The sequence below is a fragment of the Periplaneta americana genome, chromosome 2, assembly GCF_040183065.1.
Source record: "Periplaneta americana isolate PAMFEO1 chromosome 2, P.americana_PAMFEO1_priV1, whole genome shotgun sequence".
Classification (NCBI taxonomy): Eukaryota; Metazoa; Arthropoda; class Insecta; order Blattodea; family Blattidae; genus Periplaneta; species Periplaneta americana.
In genome coordinates this window covers 40,988,753-41,010,696 of record NC_091118.1, presented here as the reverse complement: position 1 = coordinate 41,010,696, position 21,944 = coordinate 40,988,753, and the positions used below count along the sequence as shown (strand labels likewise).

General features: G+C 35.3%; 1 protein-coding gene across 2 annotated transcripts in view; it reads left to right on the top strand.

Annotated features, from left to right (window-relative positions):
* The window catches only part of LOC138692885 (rifampicin phosphotransferase-like), a 61,896-nt gene that overhangs the window by 19,153 nt on the left and 20,799 nt on the right, over nucleotides 1–21,944 (top strand). For both annotated transcript variants that reach the window (XM_069816201.1, XM_069816210.1), the window contains 10 exons: nucleotides 1,339–1,495; nucleotides 3,478–3,661; nucleotides 4,299–4,453; nucleotides 6,049–6,315; nucleotides 8,314–8,461; nucleotides 10,656–10,773; nucleotides 12,373–12,524; nucleotides 14,255–14,382; nucleotides 15,835–15,991; nucleotides 16,915–17,082. In XM_069816201.1, the coding sequence (XP_069672302.1) occupies nucleotides 1,339–1,495; nucleotides 3,478–3,661; nucleotides 4,299–4,453; nucleotides 6,049–6,315; nucleotides 8,314–8,461; nucleotides 10,656–10,773; nucleotides 12,373–12,524; nucleotides 14,255–14,382; nucleotides 15,835–15,991; nucleotides 16,915–17,082 (1,634 nt within the window). The remainder of the gene's footprint in view (nucleotides 1–1,338; nucleotides 1,496–3,477; nucleotides 3,662–4,298; nucleotides 4,454–6,048; nucleotides 6,316–8,313; nucleotides 8,462–10,655; nucleotides 10,774–12,372; nucleotides 12,525–14,254; nucleotides 14,383–15,834; nucleotides 15,992–16,914; nucleotides 17,083–21,944) is intronic.

Here is a 21,944-nt window from a genome sequence, read left to right as displayed (position 1 = left end):
ACTACCATGAACAAAAGTTTAAATGAAAAGAATTAGCTGTCAGTAAGAATTGTAAGACATAAAAGCAGCTTCCAAAAATAGCATGAAATCTGCATTTGAGTAGAGATAAGCAGCCATGATTGGTTGAAACTCGCTGTTATGTACTGTTTATTGATCAATAGTAGTATGACGTAGTAAAAGTGTTGTTGTTTTCTAATGCCAGGCGTTTGACAATATAGTCATTTGACCTCTTGCACTCCAATATTTTTCAAAGATATTATCATGGTCAGCCACTGAAGCACAGATTTTGAGGTGTTCCGAATCCATTTCTTGGATTTCTCTTGAGATTGTGTTACCAAATTTTGTTTGTTGAAGTTTAAGTATGCAGATTTAATAAATTTTCTCACAGAGTAATATGTAGATTTAGTAACAGGTCTGTAAGTAGCAGTGCTGCCCTTCTTTGCTAAACATCCGCATTCTCGTTTCCCAGGATTCCACAATGGGATGGTATCCATTGGAATACAATTCTTTTATTGAGTGATATTAATTGAGAGAGCATTTTAGTTATTTCTGCTGTTTGAGATGAAGGTGTGTGTTTAGAGACGATTGATAGAATAGCTGCTTTGGAGTCTGGCAATATAACTGCATTCTTAAATTTATTGATGTGGTATAGAAGATTCCTGAGACTTTCACTGATTGCAATGATTTCTCCATCAAAACTTGTTGTTCCATATCCAAGAGATCTATAAAGTGAGAAGAGACAGCACGTAACACCTGCACCGGCACCTTGTTCTCTGGAGATCAAGGATCCGTCGGTGTATAAATGAAGCCAATTTTGTGGAGGGTACCTAATATTAATTGTCTCTAAAGACAATTGTGTCATTATTTCAGTGTTTACTTCTGATTTCAGTATTTCACTTTAGATTATACTCTATATTTAATAGAGTTAAAGGGTTTGGTTTAATTTGAAAGTTTTCTTTTAAATTCGGAATATTGAGTTTCTGTTTTAATTCTTGAACCATGGATATGAAACTTTTTTGAGTTTTTAATCTACAGAGAGGACTGTATGAATGGCAAAAAACATAAAAGTAGCTTCCAAAAATAGCATGAAATCTGGATTTGAGTAGAGATAAGCAGCCATGATTGGTTGAAACACGCTGTTCTGTACCGTTTATTGATCAATAATAGTGTGACGTAGTAAAAGTGTAATAGTCAACATAAATCTGTAATTAGAGCTATTGCCTATCGGAATATTGCAATATTATTTGCCCTAATTTATCTTTAACTTCTAAAATTATTCTAAATAAATCTTGTTGCACTTATTATGTAATTAAATTACAAGTTGCTGTTATTTTATAGCTGGAGGAAAGAACTACACAGCAGGCATTCACACCATACCAGATAGTACTGCCACTGTTTATGGTGGTCGTCCATGGGACTATGAAGCTCATTTGTCAGTGTTTAGATGCATCGTAAATTCGAAACAGGGGACAGGAACAGCTGCATTCTGGTACAGGTGAGTTCTCTTATTCACTGCTATCTGTAACTACTTCAGTTACGATCTCTGCAGTCTTTCCTGCTTGGAAACTAATGTTTTTATACGAAAAATATAATTTCTGATGTGACAACATCAGTAATTTTGATGATACTGTGTTACTGTTAGAATAATAGTTGGTGCAGGATATTTCTCGTACTCACTCAATCAAAACTTCTTTAGATTGACAAAAGGAGAATAGCTAGAATATAAAATCTGTAATACCGTGTTTACTCGCGTAATTTTCGCCTTCACATAATTTACGCACCCCAATTTTTAAGTATTTTCCTTTCATTTCATTTTTTTTTTGCAAAATTCAGCTCTTGGCCATGTATAACGGTAAAATATAATGACATCATGGCTTGCTGTGTGCCTCAGCACATCCTGTGGCTGCCCTTGAGTTGCTGTGACAAAGAGTTGCTTTTGTAGGCAACGTCATCCCCTCTACTCTAGTTGATTGCACTTTAAGCTTAGTGATAAATCTGATACTCTAGAGCACAGATGGGCATCGTGCCTCACTTGAGAACTTGTGCCTCACTGACCTTCACAGAGCTTATCGTTCTGAGTGACATCATCTTCACAGTCCCCGTTCCTCCCTCACATAGCTCCTAGGCGTGGGCAGGCTCCATATCAGTTTCATAAGCAATATCAGTGGTGGCATAATGGCATTATCAAAGCAGTGTGTACGCGTTAGAAAACGATTATTTCATGAGAAATGGGAGGAAGAGTTTTTTTGCTGTTTAGAAGGAGAGAACATACGATGTATGTTATGCTCGAAAATCCTATTAGGCATTAATACATTTAATATACAATGACAGGTAAGACAAATTAAATGTTATTTTTCGTACTATTCCGAAGAAAATTTATGATCTTAACATTTGCATAGTATACTAAATACGACATTATACCTTAAATACGCTGCATAAAAAGGTACGAGGAATTAAATGTTGTTTGTACATATTATTTCCAAAAGAAATTTATAAAAAAAAAAATCAGATATGCGTAAAAAACGAAATATGATTTCCTGAAATTATTTTAGGTCGAGAACGTGCAAATTTATTAAGTAATCTTGAGAAACGCCAGAATATTCAAGAAAATAAACATAGACAGCATGATGGAATATTATTGAATAGTTACGCAATTTCTCACCTGTGATTTAAATCAATTCATTGATGGAGAAATAGTAAAGAGGTTTATGATTAAAGCTGCCGAATTAATTTGCCAAATTGAATAAAAGTTTTCAAGAGTCTCACGTTAACCAAGCGCTTTCCTAATAATTCGCCACTGACCGCCTTAGCGATTACGATAAGGTGACGCAGGTCACAGCAGTTTATATTTTCCATCCTACTCTGCAGTCTCCTCTCCTAGTAAACAAACTATTTCAAATCGAGTGCCTCACGTAACCGAAAATTGTGCCCATGTATACTCTAGAGTTAGCAGTGCTTGTCCACTTCATAAAGTTTGTGTAGTTACATTACGAGAATGAGTATAGCTCATGCATTTTGAGACATTTGCGATGTGCACTACGGGAACAACGTTTCTGTGGACAGGGTAGAAGTAGAAGGGAAGGTCAGGCGTGTGTCTACTGAGTTCAAGGCAAAGGCTAACCCATTCCCCTATAATTCGTAAGTAGACTCATCCGATCTCGTGCGCAGCTCTGTAGGAAGAGTGGGGGAGTATCTTGAGAAAATGCACGAGCTGTAATCACACTGTATTTACAAACTTATTATTAGATATATGGTATGTATAATACATTACAGTAAAATTAATTACTTTAGTGCAAGATATTATGTGTATTTTTTAATTCTTCGCACAATTTACGCTCTTTTATTTGAAGATATTTTGTTGTTCGAAAAAATGCGAAAAATACACCAGTAAATATAGTAAATAAAAGAGCTGCCAATGCTATTTCTTATTGGAGTTCACACGTCATTTATGCTGATTGGTGCCATTATGTTTTGTAGATATTTCGGTGCATGTCCGGATTTTCCTTCTACTTCGCTGCCCATCTTGAAGGAACCAACACTCAGATCTGATGCTGAAGTCCCATTTGTGATAGACTTTAAGGACAGACAATGTGGCAACAGCGCATTAGTTGGAGGCAAGGGGTCCTCTCTGGGACTGATGGCTTCTCTCGAGGAAGGAAAGGTATGTAATGACTGTTATTATCGTAATCATCATTATTATTATTATTATTATTATTATTATTATTATTATTATTATTTTATTTTTATTTAAATCCACTACCAATAGAAGCAAGCTTCCAATTATAGGTGGCTTACATTGTTACATATACAAAATACATAATAAGAAAAAACAAAACAAGCAACACACACGAAAGAAAGATACATAATAGATGCTAGAATATAATTTTTCAGTTAATATAGTGCCAAATGTCAATATAATAATGCGAAATTATTTCAAAACTAGTATAAAAAACATTATAATACACTTATTCATAATTTAAATATCTAAGGAAATACAATTCTTTTTAATATTGTATGAAATTTTTTAACTGTTAAACTGAAATCTGATTCAGAATCACAGTTTGAATACAGAGAGTTGTAAGTATTACACATAACAAACAATGGAGAGTTGTTGAAGAAAACAGTTCTAGGAATTGGAATAACAAAAGGTTGTCTATTGTTATATATAATTATAATCATCATAATCATTATATTTATTTTAACATGAATATTGAAGCAACACAGCAAGTCTATAGTTTGAAATCTATATAAAGAATGACATAGATTTAGGCTTTTGTTCTCCATTATCCCAATTGCAGTTGTCAGCTGTGATTCCCCCTGGCTTCTGTCTGACAGTGGCAGCTCTGGAGAAGCAGATGCTAGAATTCAGTCAGTTGCAGGAGGCTGTAACAACTCTGCAACTTGTCAGTTCCATGGCCACAGTTCTCGGAGACATCCAGGAGCAATGTAACAGGTCCGTACATACCACAGTTAAGGTTTAAAATTTATTATTCTCTACATAGTCTACTTCACTGTCTGTAATGTGAAAAACATTTTGTTTTTACTTTCTCATTTTGCAAAGTACAGAGAGAAAGATTGTAATGCTGCAAAAATTCGATTTCAAGATTTTGGTTGAAATACACATTTTTAGAATACATAATAAATGGGTAAGATTACAGGACCAAAGATAATTCATTCACTAATTTTCCTATATCGCATCATCAATACTTTTTTGCATAACTATCTCTTAGTGCGTTTTAATTTCTTGTCCTCATATCACAGTCTGGGTATTCGTTCTAAAAATGACCCTTTATTATCTATGCCTTACTGTAAAACGGTTTACTATTCTTCCTCTTTCACAGTATCAGCAATTCGTTTCTGGAACTCCCTACCCAACTCTCTCAGGAACTGTCGAATGATATTGCAGTTTAAAAGTAAATTATTCAAACATGTGACCAGTACTAAAGACTGGTTCACAATAAACCGGGAATGACAATGAGAACGAGAACGGAAATATTGTTAAAATAAATATATTTAAATATGAGCATTCCCAATTAACTATTATGAATGCTCACATTTAAATACATTTATTTTAACATTATTTCCGTTCTCGTTCTCATAGTTTCCATTACCGGTTTATTGTGAACCAGCCTTAAGCCACATAACTTCTAGCTTCATATTTAATTTTTCCGTTCCTTTATCCTATCATGATTGTTGTATGTACTTTTATCATTGAAATTATAAATCTTCATTGTAATCCTACAAATTGTTAGTACATATTTTACTCATTTTTCTGAAAATATTGGTTCACTTACCACTTGCATATTCATTGAGTGTAACTTCTAAGCTTTACCTTATTTTGTAATTTATTATTTAGTATGTTTGCATTATTTTACTCAACTTGTGCTTGTATGACTATATCAATTTTTTTGTGTTCTTTAAATATTATTCTGTAATCATTAACTTGTATTACTGTAAATTGTATCAGCTTCTTTTGTTTCTGGCTAAGTGGAAGAGAAGGCCTAATGGCCTTAACTTCGCCAGAATAAATAAATATTATTATAATTGATCTGTTATGCAAGTGAAGCTTGGACTTATCTAAGGAGACAGAAGCTAAACTAGGTATATTTGAACGCAAAATACTTAGAAGAATTTTTGGACCAGAAAATATGCAGTGGAGAATACGTTATAACAACGAGCTATATAAATTATATAGAAGTTTCGATATTGTTACTTTCATCAAATTAAGGAGGCTTGAATGGGCCGGACATGTCTATCGGATGGAAGGGAACAGAATACCAAAGAAGATCTTAGAAGGGAAAATACATGGTAAAAGACCAATTGGAAGACCCAAAAATAGATGGATAGATGCGGTAACGATCGATTCTCAGGACTATCTCGGAACAACTGCCTGGAGAAGATTAGCACAGGACAGGGAGAGTTGGAGGAAGAAAATTGAGGAGGCTAAGGCTCGACTTTGGGCTGTGATGCCATCGTAGTAGTAGTAGTAGTATTATAATTAATAATAAATGTGTAGTAAATGTATTCTTATATCCCACTTTTCTATAGGACTGTGACTTTATTTGAGTCTACGGCTGTCACAGAGACTGTAACCAGTGAAGTCTCTGACCATTTGCAACGTCTATTGGATTCAACAACAGAACCCCAACTGCTTGCAGTTCGATCTTCAGCTGTGGGTGAAGACTCTGAGGACATGTCTGCAGCTGGACAAAATGCGACTCTGCTAGGAGTACGCTGTGAACTCATGGACGTTCTGGAAGCCATTCAGCACTGCTGGGCTTCTCTTTACACTTTCCAGTCACTCCAGTATCGAAGGTATGTACAATTTCAGTGCCCACAAGTGTGTGTGCGTGTCTTATCCCAAGGCCCACTGGACCAAGTCTGTAAGATAAATATTAGGGCTCTTAATGGGCTGTTGCACCGCAGATTTAAAGTCATATTTAACCTTTTCGCTCGAATGAGTCCATTTGGATTCACTAACATTTCTGTAATCTCTGATTCATATTGCCTGCTGATTCCATTTGGTATTCTCAGAATTAGTTTTATTCTTTACCGATAGAGTGCAGCACCTGTCAATTCCTTGGCCAGTTGTTGTTAGGAAGAGGATTGCTTTGTTTTTTTGTTCCTCCATGATCTTAGGTCAAAATATAAGTTAGATGCAAAAAGAAATTGTTTCATCCACAAAGAACAATTCAGGTCAGAAAGGGTTAACATTAAGTGATGCTTCAATACATGAGTCCTGCTTGCTATGTTGTTGTTGTTGTTTTCTAATGCCAGGCGTTTGACAATAAAGTCATTTGACCTCTTGCACTCAAATATTTTTCAAAGATATTATCATGGCCAGCCACTGAAGCACAGATTTTGAGGTGTTCCAAATCCATTTCTTGGTTTGAATTGCACAATGGGCAGTTAGGGGACATATATTCCAATTCTATGCAGGTGTTTGGTCAAATAGTCATGGCCTGTTGCCAATCTAAATGCAGCTACAGACGATTTGCGTGGTAAATTGGGAATTAACTGTGGATTATGATGCAGAGAGTTCCATTTTTTCCCTTGAGATTGTGTTATCAAATTTTGTTTGTTGAAGTCTAAGTATGTAGATTTAATAAATCTTTTCACAGAGTAATACGTAGATTTAGTAACAGGTCTGTAAGTAGCAATGCTGCCCTTCTTTGCTAAAGCATCCGCATTCTCGTTTCCCAGGATTCCACAATAGGTATTAGCTGTATTGTTTCCTTACGAATTCCAAGTAATAAAAGTGCTGTTACGCATTTCTGAACTAGTATTTATCACAATGCATACTTATCCATTGGTGTTTGTATTACAACTGAAATTTTCTACATGAAATTTGAAATGTTACTGTTATCTTTTCATTGTTATTTGTTCTGAGTTGTAAATCGTATGCTTATTGTAATTTTCTGCTGCTATTTACATATCTTTGACTGAAAGATATCCTGAGACATAATTTTGGGGAGGAGGGTTAAATGATTCAGTACAGAGAATGCTTACTAGACTAGACAGCATTTCGGAAGGCGGTCAGCTGCTACATGCACCGTAGCATTTCTGGTATGTGACGTCACAAGCTTGTACAGTAGAACCAATCGGAATCAGTCTGTAACAAGTACTTCTCGAGTTCATTTGTTCACGTCTGAGTGTTTCAGTACATTGAATAGGTAAAATTAACATTTACTGTGTAAGATAAATAAATGGAAGAAGAGATTGTGAAAAGACAAATACTGCACAGGCTGGCGCAGAAAATAGTGTTTAAGGTGTTAATTATTTTAAAAACGTTGCCAGCCATCTTGATGCTGGCTGCAACATTGCCAATGCGCAAGAAATGACTGCAGAAGCATGTGGTGTGGGATTGAGAACCGTGCAAAGAATATTGTTAGTGAAGGAAAGAGGGTTTGTTTGGTGTTACGCTTATAGTAATCAATGGCTAAGGTCATTATTGTCTTTTGATAATTCAAATTCTCCCTTGCGCTATTTGTATTGCATGTGCTCGTGAAGTACGATGTGGCAATGTTGTACGCTCCCTTGCTCTCTCTATCTGTCTCTCTCGACAAAAACGCTAGCACACTACCGCCTTCCGAATTGCCGTCGACTCTAATCTTGCTAGAAATTAATTGAAGTTCAGTCATCAAAATATTATTTTTGCAGGAGTGATAATTTTTTGGCGATTAATTTCTTTAAATTCAATACAAAATCAGTCAGTTCTGTCTGTTGGATATTTAGTACAGTACTTGTTACAATAATGCAATTCTAGCATTATATAGATATTCAGATTGTAATGTTATTTTACTTACATTGTAGGCAACATGGCCAGCCACTGCAGGTTGGTATGGGTGTTGTGGTACAACTGATGGTACCGGCAGACACTGCAGGAGTGTTATTTACTTGGCATCCTACTACTGGAAATCCGCAACACATGCTTATCACTGCCAACTATGGATTAGGAGAAGTACGTATTTGTTATGACAAATTTTGGCTAACCTTTAGTACTGTAATATTTGGTAGTAATTTGTACCATTCTTCAGTTATGCACTATATACGGAGTGACCAAGAAGTGGGCGTATCTCCCCCTTATTTTTGACACTGTGACGGTTATGATTAAAAGTTTGAGTCCAGAACATTGAGATTTTAATCGTCATTGTCGTAGAACATCTGAATTCTGCGCCATGTTTTGGCAGATGTTTTACAGAGATAATCTGAGATGTTGTGTGTGAAGGTATCTTTCACAGCTGCTCGTAACTCTTCCATTGTGCGATACTGGTTATTACTCCCACTGCATGGTTACCAAGATTCACAATGTCACCAATACAAATCTTTGTGAGGTAAAGGGGGATATGCACATTTCTCCGCCACTGTACATTATATACAGATCATTTTTTTTAATCACGCAGAAGCTCTACCTGCACAAGACTGTCCCAGAACTAGTTTTGTCAGTCGATGTTTCCCTAGCAAATTTCTACTTCTACAATTTTGATCAATAATGTATGCAAACAATTATGTTTATCTTGCAGTGTAGGCTTTCACAGCCGGAGTCTATAGATGTAGATTCATTTTCCGGGCTGAGAGGCCGTGGTCTATTAGTTGGTTTTATACCAGACGTTTCGTCTGCAACTGCGGCAGACATCTTCAGTGGAGTGGTATCCGAGGTCGCAAGACTCTTCTCGGCGCACCTGAGGCAACTCAGGTACGCTGAGAAGAGTCTTGCGACCTCGGATACCACTCCACTGAAGATGTCTGCCGCAGTTGCAGACGAAACGTCTGGTATAAAACCAACTAATAGACCACGGCCTCTCAGCCCGGAAAATGAATCTACATCAATTATGTTTATTTCATAATGCGTATTAATCTTTGTTATAAGAGTTCAAAGTGGTATCTGTCTACAGTCACACACTCTTTGACATCTTTTAATAAAATTTGAATATACTCACAAAAGTTCTCCATCTGTAATTCTTCTAATTTAAGTTCCTCTATACTGTGCAGGTTATTTCTGTAGACTTTGTTTTTATTTTTGAAGATTTCGCAGAGATAGTTGCACATTGTAAGGTTTGGGGAACGTGTAGGCCAAAATCTCTAGTAATGAAGATCCTGTTATCAAAAACCTCCCATATTAGTTATTAATTCCAAAGAATTTCAGGTATTGTATGCTGTGGCAAAATCTTGTTTTAAGTATTTTTATTGTCTCATCGGATAAAAAATAGTGCAAGTATTTGTGTTCAATACCTCTCTAGATTTACAGTTTCTTAAAATATGGGGGCCAATTATTGTTCTTGCAGTTATAGCACATTTTTGTGTTATAAGCAGTACACAGAGGAAGTAATTTTTTAAAATAAAAAATGAATAATATTATACATAAAATTATTATTTACTACAATTGCAAACTATGAAATAAATAAAAAAATTATTACCAGTACACTTAAGATAAACAAAATTCTGAAATGATTTTTAATTTAGAATTTTTTGGCAAGAGAGTACATGCGCCTTCTGTTCCCCTTAATATGCCCCTGATAAAAATATGACGTACAGTAGTGGCAAAAAAAAAAAACCGGACCGACCCTTGTAGCCTAGCTGATTTCAGAGCCTTGTTCACAGTGACAGCACGAATCCTGCCTGGGAAGGAAACTATTTTTTGTTCCTTATTCAAATTTATTCCCAGTACTTTTCGATTGCAGCAATATTTTACTACTTAATTAACTTATTATTCCAAGAACATGAATTTTACCAGCTTATTTTCTAATGGCTTTCGAAATGGGCTACGTCAGCAGTCGAAACTACAACAATTTCAATAGATTACTCGCTATCTTGTGAATGCGGGCGTGGCTATCTTGTGAATGCGGGCGTGGCATGTGCAGTGGCTCATTTCGGGGACTTCGATTATTCTGTCCGTCTGGTTTTTTTGCCACTACTGTACATCATCACATCACTCTTAGGGGTAGCCTACTTCCTTTTTTTTTTTTGGGAAGAAGAAAGTGGACTGAGAAGCTTCCCTCCCTTGCTATACTTCTACTTGTATAGCTACCGAGCTCGTTTACCCCCACCACAAGGTTCTTACTATATGCTTCGGCATACACTTGCATTTGGTTTCACAAGATAACGAATGACCTATAACACTCTTACATTCGCCATTAATTTAAAAACTGTTCTAGAGTGTGGTTTCTGCACAAGTAGAACCTGACACCATTCTTCTAATAAGGGATGAAGAAGGTCAACTTTTTATGAAGGAAGGTAGATGTGGCAACAAGGCACACATGGTAACTTTGTCAGGTAAGAACGTAATTGTGAAATTTAATGGTTTTTCTTTACATTTCTGACTGGTTTCAACTTTTGAACTGTTGTAATAGAAAATAAATTTTTGGCTGAGAAGAGAGAGTGTAGACTGGTGGGGTAGTGAGTACAGAATGACGCATACAGGCAGCTCGGAACAATTTACCGAGATTTCTGATGCAAAATGTTCTGTGCCAGTGATAAATTGGCAACATGATCTTGGAGACAGGGTAGCAAAACTTACCTTGGCAGACCACAGGAATTATATCTTGTAATTTTGTGTACCAGCAATTGGTCATCGAATACTTAAATTTTTACTGCTATTACTGTTAAATTATACCCAAATCTTGCATTGTACTCACAGTTTATACTGGTAACAACCTTAAGGCACTGCATAAACTTCGAATATTTTCCACTATCTGGATTATATCACTTCTGATTCACTCATTTAAAAAATTGAAAACAAATATAGCATAGACACGTCTTCTTATTGAGTAGCTGAAAGTCACATTCAGTCCTGTGAACTTGAAGTTGTTTTATTGAGAAAATAAAATACCCATAATTTTCATATGTTTGATTTAAGATTGTGTACAATTTATTTTTTCGTGGTTTCATAAGCTGGCAGCTAAAGTAAGAATTTCATCTGTTATGGTTCACCCTAAACTGCTTCTCTGTGTTTGAAATCATGTACTTTCTGGCGTGTATCTGTTAAATGGTCAGATCCTTTCTATGTGTGGTTAAATTTTGACATATTAACATGTGATTTGCATTTTTTAAGGTCATGCATAAAAATTACACATTTAGATAATATATATATCATATGCAGAGACAAAGAGGAAGGCAGAAAATAGGAAAGACTGGAGAATGCTGGGCTTGCAGTGAAAGACCTGCTCTTGGGCAGAACACTATGAATGAATGAATGAATGAATGAATGAATGCCTGTCTATATTTTTCAAATGACATAAAAATCATATATATTTCCATATAATACAGTATTTAAAATGTGTGGTAAAAATTTTATTGCCTTATCTTACTTAGTTTTTGAGAAATCTGATTTTCTAGATTAAAAATTGTAAAAAATTTAATATACAGATAATCAGCTCAAGCATAGTTGGAATCCATACCAAAGTACATCCTCGGATCAGTAGAATAATAATTCTAATGTAATCATAATACACTTTTCATTCTTAACAGGAATTTTTAAATGTTACATTTGTTCGGATTAAATTCCTGCACATTTAAAGGACAAAACTAAAATTCTTTCAGTCATTTATTATCATAATACACTGCTCTCTTAAATAATTGACTGAGCAGATTGGAAATTAAATCAATGGCTTTCCCAAAACACGCTATGAAATGTTTCATATAACAAATTTTTATCTCGAAAAGGAAGCAAAAACTAGGAAAATTGTATTTAACTTTGTTGTTTGAAATATCTCAAAGAATAACCCCTTAAAATTAGTGACATTACTTACAGTTCACTCTGTATAGTAAGGATTCTTGGTGACAAAAACACTCGCCCGCCCACCTACCCACTCACCACCCATGATAATTTCGTGATGAAAGTTCTGACTCAAATGACTCTGTTTCTGCCTACAGATCAAGGAGGTGTTACTGCTGAACCTCTGGACAGAGAAAAAGTTTCACAGCTGTGTCTCACAAATGACGATGCACTGTTAATAGGCCAGCTGGGCCTACAAGTGGAACAGGTTTTTGGAGGTCCGCGAGATATAGAATGGGCTATTTCAAAGGTGAGTGGCAGCTTTACTAAAAATCATATCAATCTCATATCAATCTTATGTTCCATGTACAGTGAATCTCCGTACACATTTTAACTTCAGTATATTTGCTACTTTACAGTTGACCTTTGATATCAGTTGAAGAAATAAAGCTTTTTTTATATTAATTTAAACTTCAAAGTGTTATAGAATTTAAGACTTTTCTTAGTACTACGAACTTTAGGAACCATGATTACACTTTTAAGCATACTTTACTGGCAGCTTTGTCAACTAGGTAGCTCACAAGCTAATATTCTGTTGGGGGCAGATAAAAAAGTTAAAATTTTTTCTTCCACCATGTTAATAATGTCAAAAGAAGTGTTTATACAAATTTTGGCCACTCGACCGCAATTACGAAGCCGTCCAGAAAGTGATTTTCCCTGGGGCAGTTTACAGAAAAAAGTACAATTGTATGGAAAGATTTATTGAAACAGATACAGCAATTGTTGCGCTATTTGTCAACATATCTTCCACTGCAATTGAGACATTTGTCATACCAAGGGATCAATTTTTGTATCCTTGTGTTGTAGAAGTCTGCCGCCTGGGATCGGAACCAGCGTTTGACAGCCGTCTCCACCTCTTTGTCGATCCCATGATAAGACAAATGACTCCATTCCGTTGGGGAATATGTTGAAAAATAGCTCAACAATTGCTGTGTCTGATCCAATAAATTTTTCCAATGAAATTGTGTTTTCTTTCTGTTAACGGCCCCTGGCAAACTTATTTTTTTACGGCCCTCGTAATTGCGGTCGAGTGGCCAAAATTCGCATAAGCATTTCTTTTGACATTATTAACATGGTGGAAGAAAAAAAAATTAACTTTTTTATCTGCCCCCATCAGAATGTTTGCTTGTCAGTTGGTTGAGCAACTGGCTATGGACTGGAACTCCCGGATTCAATCCCTTAATTTGATGGTAGCCTGATCCAAACCAATCTTTTTCATTTCAGAGATATAAGCAGGATGTACAGTAGTGGCAAAAAAAACTGTACCAACCCTTGTAGCTGATTTCAGAGCCTTGTTCAATCCAGAGCACATTAGACTGGTAACTAAGACTTTCGTGGTTCGAAAGGAAACTTTTTTTTGTTCCTCATTCAAATTTATTCCCAACACTTTTCGATTGCTGGTAAAATTCATGTTCTGGGAATAATAAGTTAATTAAGTAGTAAAATATCGCTGCAATCGAAAAGTATTGGGAATAAATTTGAATAAGGAACAAAAAAAAGTTTCCTTCCCAGGCAGGATTCGAACCACGAAAGCCTTAGTTACCAGTCTATCATGCTCTGAGTGAACAAGGCTCTGAAATCAGCTACAAGGGTCGGTCCGGTTTTTTTGCCATTTCTGTACATATAATGAGTTCTTTTGTGAATCTTTATTATTTATAGTCATTTAAATTCTAAAGTATTAGTATTCATTTGTCTTAAAATTGTACAATTTCAAAAATGACAAAATGAATGACAGAGTTGAAGTGTTATTTTTCCAGCAAGTCGGTGAAGGTTAAATTAAAAATGAGAAAGATATAGATTGAGACAGACATTAACGGAATTCATTTTATTACATTATAGTTGTTAGTAATGATATTAATATATTGATATTTTGAACTTTTTATAAAAGAAATGAAGTTAAATTTTCAGATTTTGGGTAGTTAGTTATAATATTCAGAATGATTTATGTTTCGAAGGTCTTTATTTCTTTCCTTCTTTTAGGGTCAAATGTATTTGCTGCAAGCTCGACCAATTACATCACTGGATTCATGGTCAGATTTTGAGCTCCTTCACGAACTTGATACACCCATTCTCACTGATTCAGAAGTTTTGACGACTGCAAATGTTGGGTTAGTAAAATAATAATTATGATTTACTATTATATGGAACTTTTAGAATAAACGTTTCGAGATAACATCTTTTTCTTCGTCCTAGTGTGTGATCTTCCCACGAAACTTTATAGATTATTAATATTAGAGGAGAAAAATTCGCTCTGACACTGGGGATCGAACCCGGGTCCTTGGTTCTATGTACCAAGCGCTCTCACCATTGAGCTACGCTGAAGTCCAATCCACAGCACCGGATCGAACTCTCCTCCTCCAGTGGTTTTTCCATTGTGGCCTGACTCCAAGTTAGGCATGTACGTTGATATTTTATTAACTGCCATTATACAAGGAGCGCACTCAATTGAGTGACTTGGTGGCCGGGATTCCACAGTAATGTGCACAGTAGTCTGTACAGAAATATTAATTGTTACCATAACAGATATATTCTGTAGGACCAAAAAAAGTAATAATCTTTAGTAAATTTATAGATTATGCTAATACAATATTTACAACAGTAAATTCTTAAATGTATTATTAAATTATTTAAGAAATGTTAAGAAACTTGTGCATACTTTTAGGATACAGTAAGATACGAGGGAAAAATCTTTAATCTCAACATTAGGAACTCACAAACTGTAAAATTATTATCAGTTGCCTGTACTATCAGATCCATCTCTGATTGAAGTTCTGGCTGATATTTATATCTATTATCAGGTAGTGCATCTACTTGACGATGTCAGAGGAAGAACAATTGTTTGTATACATCTGAAGTTTGACTAGTGTAATACACTACCTACCAAAAAGTAATTGGGCACTGTTTTTGCCCCTTTAGAACCTCGTGGTACCACCTCTTGTTGCTATAACAGCAGCCACCCTGTCAGGCATGCTCTCCACTAGTTTGAGTAGGATATCCACTGGAATGCTTCGCCATTCCTCTTGCAACATGGCACTCAGTTGGACAATGGAAGTTGGTCGCATCTCCCGAGACCTCAATCGCCAGTCCAATTTGTCCCAAAGGTGCTCAATGGGATTGAGATCAGGACTCTGTGCAGGCCAGTCCACCGGTGAACATTATTGTCTGCATACCACTGCATAGTAGCCGCCGAAACATGGGGCCAACTTTCATTGTCCAACTGAGTGCCATGTTGCAAGAGGAATGGCGACGCATACCAGTGAATATCCTACAGAAACTAGTGGAGGGCATGCCTGACAGGGTGGCTGCTGTTATAGCAACAAGAGGTGGTACCACGAGGTTCTAAAGGGGCAAAAACAGTGCCCAATTACTTTTTGGTAGATAGTGTATGTAGCTAGTCGGCGAGATATGCAATGGAGGGGGAAAGGAATTGGCCATCCTACCCCATTATCTCCTGGCTTAGTTGCCTCATAAGTGGTGCCTTGTTGGTATTACTACTACTCTATTATTATTATTATTATTATTATTATTATTATTATTATTATTATTATGAACTGTTACAGAGAGGTGTTTCCAGGTGCCATAACACCATTATCCCAATCGATCACGACTCGTTCTTCAGACCTGGCTCCTAGGCATGGGTTGCCATACAGACCAGGATATCACTATTCGTCAAACGTTGTTACGTCCAGTTACCATGGTATGATCAACGTCCTCAATGTAAGTATCTATAATCTTTTCGCTGTAAGAAAAATCCTAATATATAAACAATGGCACGTGACTGAAGTGAGGCTTCATTGGCCGCTGTTTGGTGCCATAGATTCTCAGTACATGTTCCCGCCTACTGTTGTACATTCTGTTTCATGTTAAACATTTCCCGTTACTCGTCAAGTAGACCTAACCTCACTACTATGCATTCGTTTGCTTAGGAAACATTTACTTTATAATTACTGCAATTAAAACTCACTTAACTTATTATATACATTTAAGACTATTTTTTTTTTGCTTTTGAGAGGGTTTCCACTCTTATGTTTAATAACCACACACACCGATGATGCAGAAGCCATACTTCAGTACCACATGCTTACGTGACACCAGCTTTTTACAAGAACAGACTACCTCGGTATTATTATTGGTATTCATCCACGTTCATAGTACATAACAATATATAAAAGTAGCTTTTCTTTTACATATTGTTTTACATATGAGTGAAGTTATATGTTTCATCGTATTTAACAACTAGAATTCAATTTTTTATTTTCAAATAATACAAGATTATGGTTTCCAAATACGAACTATATTTTCGTGTGAGTGTTTTGACTGGGAGCCAATCACGGGTATGACAGCAACGTGCTTATGTTTACATTAGGATTTTTCTTACAGCGAAAACAGTATACACATAAATACAGTGTATGTTTATAACCTGTACATTCGTTCTTTAGCCACGATTGTTAAAGAATATAATTTTATGTGTTTTTCAGTTCTTTTGTGCAATATTCATTTTGCATATAAATCTAATATCTTCTTATTAGAAAAGAACATAAAACATTTTCTAGAATTTTTCAGGCACTGTGCCTGCAGTTATGATTTGTTTTTGGAAGGTACGAATATCTTCCAATTAAATTGCTTTGTACCTTTTCCAGACAATGCTCAGATCTGTGGGTTCGACTATTACATTGGGTGACAAGGTTGTAGATTTGGCAGTCTATGGACATCTGGTGACAACACCAGAGCTTCTGGAGCTTGCTATAGAAAGAAATGGGGCTTTGAGTTCGTTTGGCAGATTCTGTCTTGTGCTCAAGATAATGAAGGTAAGTTTTATAATCATATTAATTTGGGTTTTTTTATTTTGCTTTCTCATATTGAGAATGTTTCTAGCTACGAATGCAGTGAACTCAGGCTGAATTCAATATAAGGAAATGACAATTTATTTTCTTGTCGAAACGGAATGTACGAATTTCTTCCTTGTTTTGTGTTACCCTGTGTTGTAGAGACTAATGTATTTCTCTCAATATTATTAACTTTTAGCTCATTTAATCCTGAAATTGAGAACCATCTGTGGAAAATAAAATATAGATGGTAATAATCGGAGACTTATCTGAAAAGTGCAAGAAAATTATGTATAATTTATATTTTAAACCAGTCTTGACATATGCAGCGGAAACTTGGACTGTGACAAAAAAGATCAGAGCAGAATTCAGACGACAGAGGTGAAATTTCTTAGAAGTATAGTACAGAAAACACCAAGAGATAGAGTTAAAAATGAAGATATGGGAAATATTTTTGGAATTGGAAAATTGCAGGATATATTGGAAGAAAACAGAATTAGATGGTTTGGGTATGGTATGAGGATGGGTGATGAGAGATTACCAAAGAAAGCACTGAAGATGAAAGTGAAAGGGAAAAAGCTGTTAGAAAACTTAGAACAAAATGGGAAGATCAATATAAAGAGGAACATTGAAAAAAGAGGGAAACCGTGGTGAGAAGTAGTGAAAGAGAATTGCTGGGAGGATCGTGATAGATGGAGGATGCTATATCATACTCGACCCCACAACCAGGGACACGAGTCTAGATGATGATGTATGGTAATAATAAGGGCTTGGATTTTGATTAAATATTAAAATTAAAATGACAGTAAAGTTTAAAGGAAATGTCCTCAATAAAATGGGCTAAAAGTACATGTATTAAATGAAGCCAACATTACAATTTTGAAATCGTTTAGACATATTAAAATTTATTGGAATTATTTCTTCTCCTTCTGAAACCTGCCATCTCTGATGATTTCCTCATTTTAAATTTCTGAAAAAAATAATGGAAACATTGTTTCAAAAGATACTGTAATTTAAAGTTTAACATGTATTAAATCAAATTTATTTAAATATCATATGACAAAGTAAAAACGAAGTTCTGATTTATTCAGCATTACAGTAGACCACTATAATATGTAGTGATTATCAAAAGTAAATGATCGGTTATTGTCTACAGGGACATTTCTTTAAGTATTTTGGAAAATTTCATCTTTATTATAATTAATTTAAACATAGATAATTGAGTTGAGATGAAACAACTGCTTTTTCAATTGAGCACAAAACAAACTTACTTCACAAAAAATATTTAGCAACTAAATCCAAATATTTTGTTTATTTGCGGTGTTAAAAATTTCGTATAAATACAAAATTAGGTGCCAAGAACGAAATATGTGCTGAAAAGGATATATATAATTAAATCTTATATAATGTTTTTATTACTGGCAACAATACGAACGAAACCATGACATTTGCTTTTATGATTTGTTTATGTATCTGTAATGCATGTTAATTAATGGTCGATATTATTATAAACTTAAATTTATAAGGATACTGAAGACACATTTTTTTAATGTTTAAATCTTATAAAACATAAACAAGGAAATGTCTCAGTGTCTCCCTTTTCTTGCCTAAATGCACCCATACTTTTGTTTAATTACAACACTGTATAAAATTACCTTATAGGCAGTGGCAATATCAGATAATGTATGTATGTATTTATTCATACTGCAAATGGGTATATACCCGGTGGCAGTGGTAACTAATTACACTCAATAATGACAATTAATAATAAACACAACTAATAAAAAACAATAATTAATAATAATAATAATAATAATAATAATAATAATAATAAAATAATAATAATAACAAGGAGCATCCTAAATTAAATGAAGCATGGTCACTTAAAATAGCATTTAAAGTAAATCTAATTTGTATCTTAACCCTAAGTTCGAACTAAGACCCACGAGTGTGACAGGTTCATACCTGCACAAGTACCTTTCGGCACGCTGTCAACTCACTCACTGCACTGATTCTACCTGATTTCACTAACACTCCTAACCATTTCACTGTTCAAATACATTGCACAGCCACTTCACTGACACCAACACACTTCACTTACACAATAGACTTCACTGACATTACACACTTCACTGACATAACACACTTCCTCACTGATAGAACACTTCAAATAACAAGATATCAATTACACCCTTTAAGTAGTGTGTATAATATACTACCGTCTATTAGTAAAGTCCTTAAGCCTATTTTTAAATACATTTTTGGTTATTGGTAAAGCCTTTAGTAAGTCTGCAGGTAAAGCATTCCAGTCCCTGATAGTACGATTGAGAAAGGAAAACTTTCCAGTGTCCATCCTCTGTCTTCTTTCCCTCAATTTATATGAGTGGTCGTTCCTTGAAGAGTAATTTGACGGCTGCAACCTATTTTTTATTTCTCTCTAGGCAGGCTCACCTCTGTATGTTTTGAATGTTCTGCGCAATAATATTCTTGTTTTAAATAACTCAGTTTTCACATAAATATCGTATATAATTTTTTTTTTTTTTTTTTTTTTTTTTTTTTTTTTTTTTTTTTTTTTTTTTGCTATTTAACCATGCTGTACTGTACTCCAACCAGGTGAAAGTCTCATGGGAATGACACGCAGTGGGGTAATGCTGTGAATGAATGTTGATGTCATAAGATGTCATAAGGTCACACACGTGGGTACAAGCATCTCCATTGGCTAACTCTCAAAGCGAACAATAACACTGATACACACATACTTATACTACTCTAGTTACAATATTAGATCACGGTTAATTTCCTGGTCTTTTAATCTCTCCATACAGGAAATAACATATGCAGGAGAGCACATGTTTTTTAAACTGACGTTATAATGGTAATATTATCTATCTACTTTGCTCCAATAGATGACGCAATAGTAAGCACATTCCTTTCACGGTTAATCTCCTGGTTGGAGAACAGTATCGACTTTGAGGTTGTTTGTCATTGATGGAATTAGTAATAGTGAGGTGGTATTTCGACCCTCCCAAATACTAACATTGTAACTCATTTTTTTATGGTTTTGAGTTATGCTAGTTAATATGGTCTTAAGTTGTTTCTTTTTCTTCCAGTACTATCATTGTAGCTCTAAACCTTCCCAATCGTATGTAAAATCTTATTGTTACTATCTGTATACACTGATTTACACGATCATTTTAAAATTTCATTTGCTTCTCCTGAAAAATGGAAGAAAGTGAGTTACAATGCTAATACTTGTGAGGGTCGATTTGAGTAAATGAGTCTGAAGAATCGTCATAAGATTGACATTCATCTCAAACTTGGAAAAACACCGAAAAAAACCCAACTAAGTAATGAGATGAACCGTAGTTCGAACCCACACCCGAGTGCAGCATAGGATCAGTAGAATTATAAATTTCACAACAGATTATCAGCAGCTGACGACCATTGTGATGCAATACATTGTTTATCTGAATTTACAGCACACTTGATTTAACAATATGCTGATTTTTCTGTATGCTTTTTATACAGTGCTATTCTGCCACTCAATGGCAATTCTCAGCACAGCCTCTGCTAAAAAATATTGGCTTAAATAGAGATATTTACATGTTATTAAGTACAAGCCACCCACTGTGACAAGTAGTGGCTGACCCTCGCCACCAGAAGTCTGACAACACTGCAAGTTTCACTTGACTAAGCATTGGCTATGCAAAGTGATCAATGAAGTTGATCCATTTTAATCTTTGACGCTTGTTAGCCACACAACAGCGCCACTTAGAAGCACTGCTATGTGGCTCTGTGTATGTGTGTGTGTGAAATGACATGGAAATAAACCTAGGAAATTATTAAATATAATTATTAAAAATAATGAAAGAAAAATAAATGAAGCTCCTTTATTAATATTTTTTGTTCCAGATAGTATTTTAAATTTTGTATGTAAATTTGTTAATAATTTATTCATTTAGAGCAGGGGTCGTCAGCACAGAGCACGCTGGGGCTAGTCTCTCTTACCCACACTAGGGTGCACTAGGGTGCACTCCATAGCTGCTAGTGGGTATGCTCTTTATCTCTCCCTGTTGCACGACAGTGCACACGGGACAGCACTGATTATCCTTTGCACATTTCAGCGAGTGCTGACGACCACTGATTTATACTGTTTTCGCTGTAAGAAAAATCCTAATGTAAACACAAGCACGTTGCTGTCATACCCGTGATTGGCTCCCAGTCGAAACACTCACATGACGCAGGAAAATATAGTTCGGTATTTTGAAACCATAATCTTGTACTATTTGAAAATAAAAAATTGAATTCTAGTTGTTAAATGTGATAAAAGATATAACTTCACTTATATGTAAAACGCTATGCAAAGGAAAAGCTACTTTAATATTTTGTTATTTACTATGAACGCGGATGAATACCAAGAGTAATACCGAGGTAGTCTGTTCTTGTAACAAGCTGGCATCACTTGAGCTCGTAGTTTTTCACATAAGCACGTGGTACTGTAGTATGGCTTCTGCATCCTGGAAGGAATAACTCCTTTGTCCAGCAGCGATTGACCTTACACATAAGTTTAAAATAATTTAATTACAGTAATTATAAAGTAAGAGTTTCCTAAGCAAACTAATGCATAGTAGTGAGGTTAGATCTACTTGACGGGTAATGGGAAATGTTTAACATGAAACAGAATGTACAACAGTGGGTGGAATCACGTACTGAGAATCTATGACGCCAAGCTGCAGCCAATGAAGCCTCACTTCAGTTGCGTGCTATTGTTTACATTAGGATTTTTCTTACAGCGAAAAGATTATAGAGGTACCATTCAGATTTGTTTCATTACTAGAATGTAT